This window comes from Aphanomyces invadans, assembly GCF_000520115.1.
Source record: "Aphanomyces invadans strain NJM9701 unplaced genomic scaffold supercont1.134, whole genome shotgun sequence".
Classification (NCBI taxonomy): domain Eukaryota; phylum Oomycota; class Saprolegniomycetes; order Saprolegniales; family Verrucalvaceae; genus Aphanomyces; species Aphanomyces invadans.
In genome coordinates this window covers 5,388-17,831 of record NW_008580279.1, presented here as the reverse complement: position 1 = coordinate 17,831, position 12,444 = coordinate 5,388, and the positions used below count along the sequence as shown (strand labels likewise).

At 52.8% G+C, this 12,444-nt stretch overlaps 4 protein-coding genes across 4 annotated transcripts; all 4 read right to left on the bottom strand.

Annotated features, from left to right (window-relative positions):
* Positions 1-53: 53 nt before the first annotated feature.
* Positions 54-619, bottom strand: H310_15026 (hypothetical protein; the record flags this gene model as incomplete). The annotated part of the gene is made up of 1 exon (XM_008883006.1): positions 54-619. One exon carries the CDS (start codon positions 617-619, stop codon positions 167-169), a length of 453 nt encoding a protein of 150 aa, XP_008881228.1. The 3' UTR covers positions 54-166.
* A 7,069-nt stretch (positions 620-7,688) lies between these two features.
* On the bottom strand, positions 7,689-8,471 carry H310_15025 (hypothetical protein; the record flags this gene model as incomplete). The annotated part of the gene is made up of 2 exons (XM_008883005.1): positions 7,689-7,991; positions 8,226-8,471. 2 exons carry the CDS (start codon positions 8,469-8,471, stop codon positions 7,689-7,691), a joined length of 549 nt encoding a protein of 182 aa, XP_008881227.1.
* Positions 8,472-10,941: 2,470 nt separating this feature from the next.
* Positions 10,942-11,588, bottom strand: H310_15024 (hypothetical protein; the record flags this gene model as incomplete). The annotated part of the gene is made up of 2 exons (XM_008883004.1): positions 10,942-11,444; positions 11,492-11,588. The coding sequence occupies 2 exons, from the start codon at positions 11,586-11,588 to the stop codon at positions 10,942-10,944; spliced, it is 600 nt and encodes a 199-aa protein (XP_008881226.1).
* Positions 11,589-11,729: 141 nt separating this feature from the next.
* Positions 11,730-12,444, bottom strand: H310_15023 (hypothetical protein; the record flags this gene model as incomplete). The annotated part of the gene is made up of 2 exons (XM_008883003.1): positions 11,730-11,952; positions 11,984-12,444. The coding sequence occupies 2 exons, from the start codon at positions 12,442-12,444 to the stop codon at positions 11,730-11,732; spliced, it is 684 nt and encodes a 227-aa protein (XP_008881225.1).

The following is a 12,444-nucleotide window of genomic DNA, read 5'->3' as shown; positions in this document are numbered from 1 at the left end:
GTGTAGTTCCAACGGTCCGCAGTGCGGCGCGCGCAGTTGAACAGGAGCGAGTACCCATCGTGGTGGATGTAAAAGTTTTCGGCCAATGGTACAGAAGCAGTGGGTACGGGGGTCGGCGAAACAGTCGAGGATGGGTTCGGAGCTAGTGTTGGCCCAGTCGTTGGGGCTACAGTAGGTGCGGAGGTTGGTGCGTCGGTAGGGGCACTCGTCGGTGCCGACGTCGGCGCGTCCGTGGGAGCGTCAGTTGGAGCCGATGTGGGTGCAGACGTCGGTGCGTCGGTAGGGGCACTCGTCGGTGCCGACGTCGGCGCGTCCGTGGGAGCGTGAGTTGGAGCCGATGTGGGTGCAGACGTCGGTGCGACAGTAGGGGCACTCGTCGGTGCCGACGTCGGCGCGTCCGTGGGAGCGTGAGTTGGAGCCGATGTGGGTGCCGAAGTAGGGGATAAGGTAGGTGCGGTAGTAGGTGCAGGGGTTGGCTTGGCAGTAGGTGCAGGTGTTGGCTTGGCAGTAGGTGCTGGGGTTGGCTTGCTGGTCGGAGGCACCACCGATAGAACACCAGAAACTCCACCAGGCAAAGGAAACGAATGTCTCTTCTCATACTTGAGGTAGCACACGCCATCAAACCAATTGTATGCTTTGCATCCTTTGGTTGCTTGGCAGTCTGCGCAGCAGTAGGTAGGGTCAGCTTGGAAGGTGGTTCGGATATCCTTCCCGACGAAATCCACGTTGAGCAGAATAGAGCACTTTCCGTCACCTGGAACTGTCGTAGTCGGTGCGGTTGACTTGTCTAGAACTCCGGACACTCCGCCAAAAAGACGAATGGTAGCGCCTTGGGCAGACTTGAGGTAGCAAATGCCGTCAAACCAGTTGTACGCCTTGCACTTGGGCGTATTGCGACAGTCACCGCAACAGTCGAACGGGTTCGAACGCTTGGAGGTCGAGATGTCGTGGCCGACGAAGTCGACATTCCATTGCACGGAGCATGTCTGGCCCGAGACCAAACACACTACGAGGGCTGCAGCCGTCGCGCCAACGCGAAGCAATGATACCATGGTTGGTGAAAGCGAAAGTGAATCAAGTCGCCTCGTTTTCGTTGGTGCGGGCGCCACATGTGTCTTATCCATGGTATATGCAATCAATCGTCCAGGATGCGGTGGGCGGCACAACTTCACCCATTCCGCCTAGTCGCAACGGCAATGCGAATCCAAGTCACTCGTTTTCCTGTGTTCATGAAGAGAACACAATGCAGCTGTCACTGACACACTTGAGAGTGCCATGTGGTACGACGTCATCTCGCTGTTCGTGCACGCGCCATCTGCATTGGGCGCAGAGACTACATAATTTACCTTACTGTAATCCGCTTGGATGCTGGGTGGTACAGTATTACTAATGTCTAAACAATCTGATCCCACTTATGATAAACGGTGATCGGTACGTAGAGACTACAACTTGCGGTATTGGTAAGCAAAATCAAGCCGTGTGATTGGCCAGTGATAATTTCCCCTCGGGCGGGGGATTACAGTATGAATGTTGGGTCGAAAATTATGTGGCCGCCGGAGTGTATGACCATGCAAACACAGCATCGACCAAATTGTTCATACATCATATTGTCCATAGTCAAGGCCAACGCACTCATGATTTTTTGAGTGACTACAAAGTTGTCGTCAAAACTTAGCACCTGCGCCGAACTGGAAGAAACAGGGTAGGGTTGCGGTTCAAGATTCTTGATTACGGTGAAAACAAGAAACGGAAAAAGATCAAGCCAGGAGGATGCGGCGAATGTTTCCCAGACCAGAGCCCAGAGAACTTCATCAAGAAATGCGACTCCACAATGGTGCATTCACAATAATGCATTTCATTCAGTGGATTAATCAACACCAAATGGACTGGCAAACAAGTCGGATCCGTCTGCAATAAAATCTCCGTCACCTCCTGAGTCACATGTATGTTATTCAAACGGCAGAGACTCTCCCGACAATTTCATACACTTGGAAAATATGATTCCGACAACTCGAATACAAATTGTGAACATGGTTTATTGGCTATTACATCAACCGATATTCGAATTACATCGTCCAATCAGTTGACTCTACTGATGTCGTTATCAACATTTCAATTGGCGAACCACTCCGCCGGTGGTTGTAATTGTTCAACGTCAAGTATGTTGAGTAAACCTGACACAATTAACGTCAAAGCAATCTCGAGATTTTCGTATGTAGAATGAATAGCATCCAAACATCAAGATATCCATGTGCGCCAATTTGAACTTGACCTCGGTGAATCTCTACGAAACGACTAAAAGTCCCGCAATAATCAGTTACTCAATTACTATCTAGCGATTATCGGAGCTGTAAGTTGTTTGGTTTGTCCAGAACTTTCGAATACTGCTCCTTTATAGAAAAATGCCAATTCATGGTTGAAATATTTGTCGAAATGTAAGGTAGTTTATTGTAGTCATTTTAGGATATCCACCACAGATGGTGCCAGAAGTATGTTGGAAGAAAATTATCTTGATATTTGTATGCATTAACTATCCGTACAATTTTCAAATTTATCCGGTTAATTGCAGGTTTTTCTTATATGCAAATGAAGAATCCATCATGGTTTACGTATAACGTTAGTGTAACTTGTTGCAAATCATATAAACAGCTAAAAATTCTATGCATTCAATGTGCTATTGTCTTGTCAATGTAGAGTGGAAACCAGAATATCATAGCGGGAGTTTGCTGCCCACATACAAAGGCCAGCATGTTCTTGGTGTAAGGTACATCGGTAGTGAACGTGGGAACAGTATTCCACGGTAATCTTGTCGCTGGACATCGAAGTTGATCCTGACGTAGTAAAATCTGGAATTTTTGCAATAAATTCAAACAATCAGCCGTACGCTAGGTCTTGCCAGATCCACTTGAATCGGAGTTGGATCGAATGAATCCGCCACCTATCAAACATCATTAATTCGAATCGCAACTTGTGTTGGACCTGTCTAGATCTATCAATGTTGCGGCTCTACTTCAAAAATATATACTGTACATTGTAACAGTAGTCCAAGCGCAAGCCTACTTTTGCAGTGCTTACATGACTTGCACAGTACTATCTCGCACAAAGATGTACTGTACAGTATGGTACGTCGTCAACATGGATTCGATCCGTGAACTTCGGATTGCTTTGGCGCCGAAGATATGTACAAAATATCTCAAGGATAAGCACTCATGTGTCGAAATTCGCGAAATGCAAGCCATGAGCTCAAGTTTATTTAATGCTATTGTCGACCTGCAGGATAGTGAGCGCGACAAATCCTCTCAAATACTAGATGCTTCAGCGAGGGGAAAGTTCAATGTGTTCTTTGATCTCGTCAGACGGCTCCAGAAAATCGAGACGCTCAAGAAGCTGGACGTGAGTTAGTTCTTGGTGGGGCAGTTCTGCAAGTTTGTGTTGCAAGGCGATTCACACGAGTAAACTTCCATGAACTACCATAAAGCGTCATTTCGAAGAAAAACGCAAGATCGACTTGTTTGCTCGAGTAAGTGACTGGTTTCATAGATGCAGACGAAACTTGCATCAGAAGTACGTGTTGGAAAACATTAAGACAGGTAAGATTCTAATTGAGCACGGGTAAAAAATGGCTGTGGATGATCTGTCCACTTTGTGTCGAATTCTTTTCGTCCATAAAGGCTCCGGTCTCTGATGGACCGAACGCTAATGAACAATCAGTGGCAGTTCCTAGGAAGAAGTTCTGGCATTAGCAACTTGATCTTCAAGGACCTGCATCGGATGGACATCTTTTTGCTGAATGACCTCACTGGTAAGAACAGTCAAACGAATACTGTGCCCCCAGCTAATATGGCAGTGCATATTAATTGTGCGTCTGTTGTGAGTCCGCCCCTGGTTTGCGCGCAAGGCGACTTTCCTTTAGGAAGAAATGCAAAACCAAACTGAGTTACTTCTCTTACCTTCCCAGTCAGCTCGCATCTTTCCCTTCACTACAGTACCAACTTGTCAGGGCGCCAGGACTCCGGGACGACGACCAATAACAGGATAACCATCCGACCAGGTCATCCTGTACTAAGTCATCCCATTGTGATTAATTCAGCATCCACAAACCGACATCAGCGAGGTTGGACTGGACGCGGGGTGCGCTCGACCAGAGCACTTCCTCCTACAATGGGTGACCGAGGGTCAGTTCCAACGCCTCCCGCATCGCTTCCACGCCGTCGTCATGTTCATGGGACAACACCCTCATGCGCAGCAGTACGGGAACGTCTTCGTACAAATTGAGAGCTGGCTCTCACGACGCCCCTTCAGTACGGGAACGTCTTCGTACAAATTGAGAGCTGGCTCCCACGACGCCTCTTCATCCTCGAGGCCGAGCCACTTGACCAGGATTTCATGCTGCCCGTTGACAACACGGGCTGCCAGAAGGTCTTCCACATGGAAACCACCTTCATGGTAGGCAACTTGTTCCAGCAAGTCTTCGACTGTGCCGTTCGCTGCCTCTCTGTACAACTTCAGACGGCAGGCATGGTGCACAGATTCGTGAAAAGGGCACCAGCTGTTCAGTCGCCATCACAAAATCTGTGACAACTCGCGAGATTCTTGATGGACCACGCCATACCAGGGCTAACTTACTCGGGTGTCGCACGACCGGCCCAACAAAGACGTAATCACCCACGTCAAAGCTCGTCCACTTGATGCCTTGTTCTTCGCGTGTCTAGCTCTCGTCTGGCCACGTAGCTATTCGCTACAGGCCGACACATCACGGTGCATCTCGTCTAGCGAGTTTCGGAGGTCTTGTATGTGCTTGATTTTGGACTTGTCGAGCCACTTAACGTCCCGGACTTCTTTGGTCGTCGAATGCACAATCCCGGACACACTGTGGGGTTGCGTCGAATCCACCAAGGTTGTCGCAGAAGCCGCCAAGCCGGTTCGACAGCTGGTGATTGAGGGCACCTTGAACAAGGGGTAGCACCATTGGACACTGCGTAGCAGGGAATCGCCACTCACTCAGCAATGCCTTCATGGCTTGAAGCAGCATCTTGTTGACAACTTCGATGGATCCATTAGCCCATGGACTGTACGCCGTCGTTACACGGTGGTTCTCGCCAAAACACTTGCGCCCCTTCTCGATAATTCATTCTTAAAATGCGACCCGCCGTCGGACACCCATGTCTTGACTATTCCAGACGTCATCAACCAGTCCACGAGAGCGACAGCCGTTGCCGTGGCGTCGGCAGTCCGGGGCGGAAACAATCGAACGAAGCCACTCATGCAATCCTTGACTACAAGCACGTGCTGCAAGCCTTCGTCTGACTTCGGTAGAGACAATAAGTCAAAATGTATGAGCTCGTTGGGACGCTCAGCTTGCAGAGCGGAACCCAAGGGACGGGGCACCATATCGCCATCCACACATATGCAATGTAGACACCCCGTTACGAAGTCGGCTACGTCGGCCTTGAGCGTGGCCCACTCGAACTTCGCCGCGACAGATTGCTTCGTTGTTGCCACTCGACAGTGACCAGCTGCTCCATGGTGGGCAATCACACAGAGCCGCTGTTGGAGATCCAGGTCGTCGTCCGGGACCCAAATCTTGTCGTTAGTGGTGACATAAAACTTCATGTCGTCGTCTTAGGTCACTCCGTCAGGTGGTTGGCCGTCGTCACGGAGTCGACTTTTCTGAGACTTGAGGACCGACTGGGCCGTCGACCACTCGAAATCTTTGTGACGTAGGGGTGAAACTAACGCCGCCAGACGTCGCACACGAGCCACCGCTGGCATCGCACCCCAGTGACTGAGTAGATCGCCCCACACATTGTCTTCACCCGACACCGATTCGATGTTGTACGGGAAGGTGAACATCACTAACGCCCAGTGCTGGAGCTTGTCAGCTTGGTACTTCGCCTTGTAGGAGCTCTGGCCCCGCGGGTTGAGGATGTACACGAGATTCCGGTGGTCTATGAACAGAGGGAACCCACCGGGACGGATCAACATGTAGTCTAGGCGTGTTCAAGCTTCGACGGCGGCGAACGACTTCTTTTCTACAATAGGCCAGCGCGAACTTGACGACACAAACGAGCCACTCAGAAACGCCAAGGGCTCGTGGCGCTGCTCGGACAGAGGCAATTCGAGGTCTTCGGGTGGGACCCGGGTAGCAACCGCACCCCAGAATCGTTCTCTCGCGTCGGTGAACAAACACACAGCCATGTCTTGTCGAGGGTGACTCAGCGGGACGATGCTGGTCAGAAGCATCTTGACAGCCTCAAAAGCACGTCGTGTGCTCGGCAGCCCACTCCATGTCACTTACCGGGTCCTTGGCCAGCGCTGTCCGTTTGGCACTCCGGGACAACTTCATACCAACGTCGAGGAGTCGACGAAATGGGTCAATGAGTTGACAATATGTACCCCGTGATGCTCGACCGTCCAGTTGGTCACACAGATGAACTGCTGGAGGTCAGCGGCCGTCGTTGGCTCTGTCATATTGCACAACCTTTGAACCCTGGCAGGGAAATGGGTCACACCAGCAGACGATATGACATTGCCGCACCATTCGACCTCCAGTAGAAAAACGCGGCTTTCTTCGGGTGCAGCTTCAATCCGAAAGACTCGTATATCTCTAGGACTTGTTCCAGCAGGTCGAACAGACCCATTGGCGCGGTCGCGGCACCCAGCAGATCGTCCAGCTAGGCGAGTACATCGCGAAAGAGGAGCTCGCCGAACATATGATGGACAGCAGATTCACAGAACGCAACGGCCTCCGTCTGTCCCATCAGCACACGCGTAGGCGTGAACACGCCCCAGGGTGTCATGAACGAGTACAGCTCCTGGCTGGCCGGATGCAACGGCAGCTGCCATTACTCCTTCGTCCAGTCAAGGGTAAAGTAGACCGAGGTACCGACCAGGACGACCATCGCGGCGTCCAGGTTTGGCATCGGCCACGGCATAGGCACCGTACAGCCATTGATCGGACGAATGTCGATAGTCATGCGCAGATCGCCTGGGTCATTATTCGGCAAAATCCGAGGCGCTGCAGCCCACGTCGCCCGATTGTTTCGGTAGACCAGACTGGCGTCTTCGGGCTGGTCGACATGTCGCTTCAAGAACTACCCGGGGTCGGGTGGGTACCGACGCATCATGCACTTGACGGGGACCGCGTCTGGCTTCAGGCGAACCTGTAGAGGCTCCACCTTGATCGGGGGGTCGCTCCCGACATCCGTTCAGAACACATCGACAAACTTGGACAGTAGGTTTTCGAGGCGCTCAACCTCGTCCTCGCCCAGACCAATGTTTCGCTGCTTCCTCCACCTTCGACCCAAGCATAGCCTTCACCTCCGACTCGCATCTGCGATGTCAGTCTTTCTTAGACCCTCCTGGTAGCACATTCAGAACAGGGGTTGAGCATTCCATTCCCGCCTTGGGGTCAAAGTCCTGGACGGCTGGCTGGGACGCACACACCCGATTGACAGCAGGGCCTACAGACGGCAGGAACTCGCTGTCGGACATGTCTCACTCAGGCTTGAGCGAGCGCACATAGACCAGGAGCGCGTCCGTTGAGAATCCTAGGGACTCCATCAGAGGACCACTGATAATCAGCGCGACGTCGTCGTCCGCTTCATCGTCGATCCAGACGGGTAAGCCACGCAGGAGGAGAGGACCGCACGTCGTCGTGATGGCCACGCTCAGGCGTAAACGTCGGCTTAGGAGCACGCGCTTGGTCGCTTTGCCGTACGGTTACAGGGCCGTCGGCGTGTCGTAAACAATTGGGTCGCCACGCTCTCCTTCTCCAGAGACGCAACCAGCCCCACAGATGCCACGTTGACGTTGGCACTCGTGTCATGTAGCAGGTTGTCCACTACGACGACGTCCGCCACGGTGACTCCTCCTTCGATCTTCAACCCGGTCGTGCCGAGATCGATTACATTTGCAGTCGGACGCGCCTCACGGGCATCCTTACTTTGCATCTGCGCTGCTAGGAGGGTTTGCGCCTCACCAGGGGCAGTCTATGGGCAGTATGTGACCTTATGGGCCGTGGACTTACACTTCAGACATGCCACCGGCTTCCTCGCAGGGGCGAACGGTGCGTCCGGCCTGGCCACCCCGTCCGTGGACCTAGCCTTCGCCTGTCCTGCTCCCCGTCCGGCCTCTTCTCTTCAGGCCTCTTCGACGCCTGGCCACGGCTGTCAGGGGCTTTTGCAGGCTTGGAGGACTTTTCCTCGTCCTCGACCTCGCCGTACATTTGGTAGCCGGCTGCGAACGTCCGCAGCCAACGAACGAAGCGAAAACACATCCATACGCAACGGCTTGTTGCGCTGTAGTTGAATTTGCTTCTTTACGACCGACTGTAGCATCGAAGGCCGCACCGCCTTGACAATAAGGTCCACGACATCCTTGACAATAAGGTCCACGACATCCTTGCCCTCCCCGAAGAGGATCCACTCCTGGTTGTCGCGCTCCAGAGCCTTCATGAGTTCGTCTAGCATCTTGCCAACACGAGATCATTACGTCGAAACGGATCGTCGTTTTGAGGCGTTTCTTCATTGAGTCCAGATCACGGGGCTCTTCTCGAACGCCTCGTTAAACAACGCAAATCATTCAGACTCCACGATTTGATCGTAGGGTCGGTTAAAGTCCCACAGCTTCGAATATCGTAAGGTCGGTTAAAATCCCACAGCGCCACGCACCGCTTGGTGAAATGATCCATGCACGCGGACACCGGCATAACTAACGGTCTCGCTCCAGCTGTCTGCAGCGCGTTGACATGCGTCACATATATCTGGTACGCCCGCATAAAGCGCGACGCTCTTGCTTCGTTGAGCCACTAAAGCTCGGGGCTGGGGGAATTGCCAGCTCATGTACCACATACGGGGCGTCTTCACCCATGTCGTCGTATCCTGGTCGCCATTACGGGCACCCGCCCTCTCTAGTCGAGACGACGGACCAGGAGACACTTCTTCCTCACCAGCTGGGAGGGGGACTTGGCTGGAGTCTTGTGGCGTCCCAGTTGCTCGAGAATAACCGCTCCACGGCATGGCCACGTCAATCGGCTTCGGATGGCGTCGCCGCGGGGATCGGAACGGTGCAGGAACCGGCTGGAAGTTTCCACGTCGGCCACACGTCTGTGTCGGGAGGTACGACCACGCTCCCTCGACCGTGACCTGTCGTTGCCTCCAGACGAACGCGATCGGTCTTGTTCTTCGTGATCACTGTCATTTCAGACTCATAATGCACTGAAGATATCTTTGTTGTGCGTCCGCGCCTTGTTTGCCGGCTAGGCGTCTTCCTTTCAGGAAGAAATGCAAAAATCAAACTCAGTTACTTCTCTTACCTTCATGTCAGCTCACTTCGTTCCCCTCAATGCAGTACCAACTTGCCAGGACGCCAGGACTCCGGGACGACGACCGATAACAGGATAATTGTCCGACCAGGTGATCCCATACGAAGTCATCCCATAGTGATTGATTCAGCATCCAGCTGCCGACCTCAGCAAGGTTGGACTGGGCTCAGGGCGAACTGGACCGGAGCAGCGTCAACAACAATCGCTCTCAATCTTTCGCCCACCTGACAATTGGCCGATCGGTCTCATCACATCTCGGCTTGCCAGCTACTCGCCGACAAATCTACGCTGCTTACAAGGTGCTTGCTACATCTTGGATGCGAAAAATTAGTCGCGTGTTGCTGCACAAATAAATTGAGTTCTCGAAGAGTGGTACAAGTTTGATCAAGATTCAACACATGCCAAGGATCTTGCAGCGCACTCCGCACGTCGAGGCGGCGCTGCATTTGCAAGCAGTCATGTCAACATCAAGTTGCCATGCATGTCAATGGAGCATGGAAGGATTTGCAACACATTTAGAATACATCTCATTCATCCCGTCGAGTGCGGGCCAGAAAGTGCTTCCAGCAAATGACAGACAGGCTGCGGTAAGAAACTCCAATTGAGTGGTGCTTGAAGTGACTATTTTGCACAATATTAACTACATTTTCATCAGCATGGCTCACCAAGAAACAACAAAAACACAACTACATATGGCACGGCTCGAAGCAACATAATCCTGTCCGATACAGCAGGCTATGTACGATGTGACCCCTGTCACATCGTGCATAGCCTGCTGTATAGCAACATCCCACGGTGGATATAACCAACAGGAGAGGACACGGCCGACTGCACAACCCGCGCAACTTCAATGTGCCGGCCATTAGCGACCAACTCTCACGACCGACTCGACCCAGACACATAAATGACACGTCTTGACGCTGAATCTCACGGATAACGCAACTTGGTCGGTCTCCGTGGACGATCAAATGCCATGGACGATAGTTGGAACCAAGTATAGCATGCGGTGAGTTCGATTCGGTAGTGTTTTGCATGAATACCTCAGATAATTTATGGGGACTGGTCGGCCTTCCCCGATGATAGCCTCTGCAGCCCCCAAATCCTGCGGGAAACGAACGAACGCCTTCCGCACTAGCAGTCAACTCTCCTTGCCGACTTTACCAGCCCTTATGTAACCGGCAGTACCTCCTGATCTGCGAGTCGAATCACTCTATCCCGTGACAGTGTGTATGTGTAGGGCCAACGCAGCCTTCGGAAAGTTCGGATAACCTAGCAACCGACATTCTGCAATGATGGAATCATAACCGGACTGAAAATCCCTAAGTCAGAATTTATCTGAACGACCAGACTTCAAATTTTCTTACCTTTGTATACTGCCGATGGAACATTCGATGTGTGTTGCTTCCACTTAAATCGCCATGTGTCCACAATTCAAGAGATGTATCAGTTTTCTTCGTCTGCTCTCCCGTGTCTCCTCTTAGCTGAAACTAGCCCAAGGCCCATTAAAGGTGGAAATTTTTACTTTTCCCACTTTTAGGTTAAAAGTGGGAATGTGGTCCTTAAAAGTGGAACTGACGAAATATAGCCCAAAATTGCCCATTTGTGAGGCGGGTTTATCACAACGAGCCCAACAGGTCGAATTGCTTCGCGTGGAAGATGCCCTCCAAGGAGAGGTCGAGGAGGTTCTCGCGATACGCGTCCTTTTCCCACTTGAGAATGCAAAAGTCGGACTCGAACGACGTCGTGTTGGGGAGCGCGGTAGCCAACCCGACACAGAACCGACTCATAAGCTCGAACCGTCCACCGGCGCTGAACAGGCGCCAGGCGTCGTTGAACTCGGTCGTGTGATCATGCCCGTCAATGCTCGACTGGAAATTCCGCTCGTTGCGGTAGGCGGCGATGCTCCTCCTCGGTCGCGTAGATGCGTCGGCCGTCGAGAACATGTTCAGGGGGTTCATATGTCGGCCGATGATCTCCTTGACGAGCTCGGCCGGCATGACGGGCGGCGCGTTTTCTCCAGCCTCATTTGCCGCCTTGCGCTCCGCATGCATGGCGACCTGGCCCATGATCGTCGGCAGGACAAAGTTGCCGATCTCGGCAATGACAATCTTCATATCGGCTTGCCGAGGTGCGACGTGGCCTGCGATCCCTGATCTTCAACGTGACCTCTCAACGATTGGTTGAGGATGAAGCGCTCGTCCATGAGCAGGTAGTCTGACTCGTCCAGGTCATTGAGGTCCACGTCGGCGACGTCGACGTGCATCACGTAGTATATGATCAGCAGATCGGCAACGAGCTCGCTGACGATCGTGCGTTGCAGTCAGATCACGATGGACTTGCACACCAGCTGGGCGAACGTGATATTGATGCGCACGATGGCGGGCGCGATCGCGTATGTGATCGTTCACCAAAGCGGGATGAGGACGGGAGGACGGCCGCCAGCTGCTTGCGCTTCTCGCTCGGCAAAGAAGTCCACGATCCGGTTCTCGTGTTTGATCAAGAACGCCAAGGCATGGGAGAGGTGCATCCACCGATTCGTCTTCTTTGGGCACGTGACGCCCATCTCGGTGATGAGGTTTTCCCGCCGGCGCAGAAAAGACGGTGAAGGCGCATGTTGTGTCGATCCACTGACAGCCGTCCAGGTGTCGCGTCGTTGACTTGCGACCCATGTTGGTCGGCTCACCGTCTGTGGAGACGGTGAGGAGCTTGTCGGCCCACGAGAGGTAGACAGCAGAGAGCAGCTTCTTCAACATCACGATCTGGTGGTTGGCCGTGTGTCTGTCGAAGTGCGGCATGGCGATCAGATGGAGGTTGTGCAGCATGCCCTTGACGCCGAGGCGGACGCGCAAGTCAAAGAACGTCGACTCGCTGTGACTGCTGCGGTCGAACCTGATCGACATCGCCCAGACATCGTCCGTAGCAATTAGATCGCCGATCTTCAAGATGGAGACGCCGACGAGGACACGGACAAACGGGTCGACCATGTTGTCGTTGATGCCGGTCAGCTTGTCGAGGTTGAAGGTGGCGCGCACGGTCTCCATGGCGTTGGCAGTCTGCCGGAACGACAGGCCGTGCGAGACGAGCTTGATGGCAAGCTTGAATCGATCGACGTTTATCAT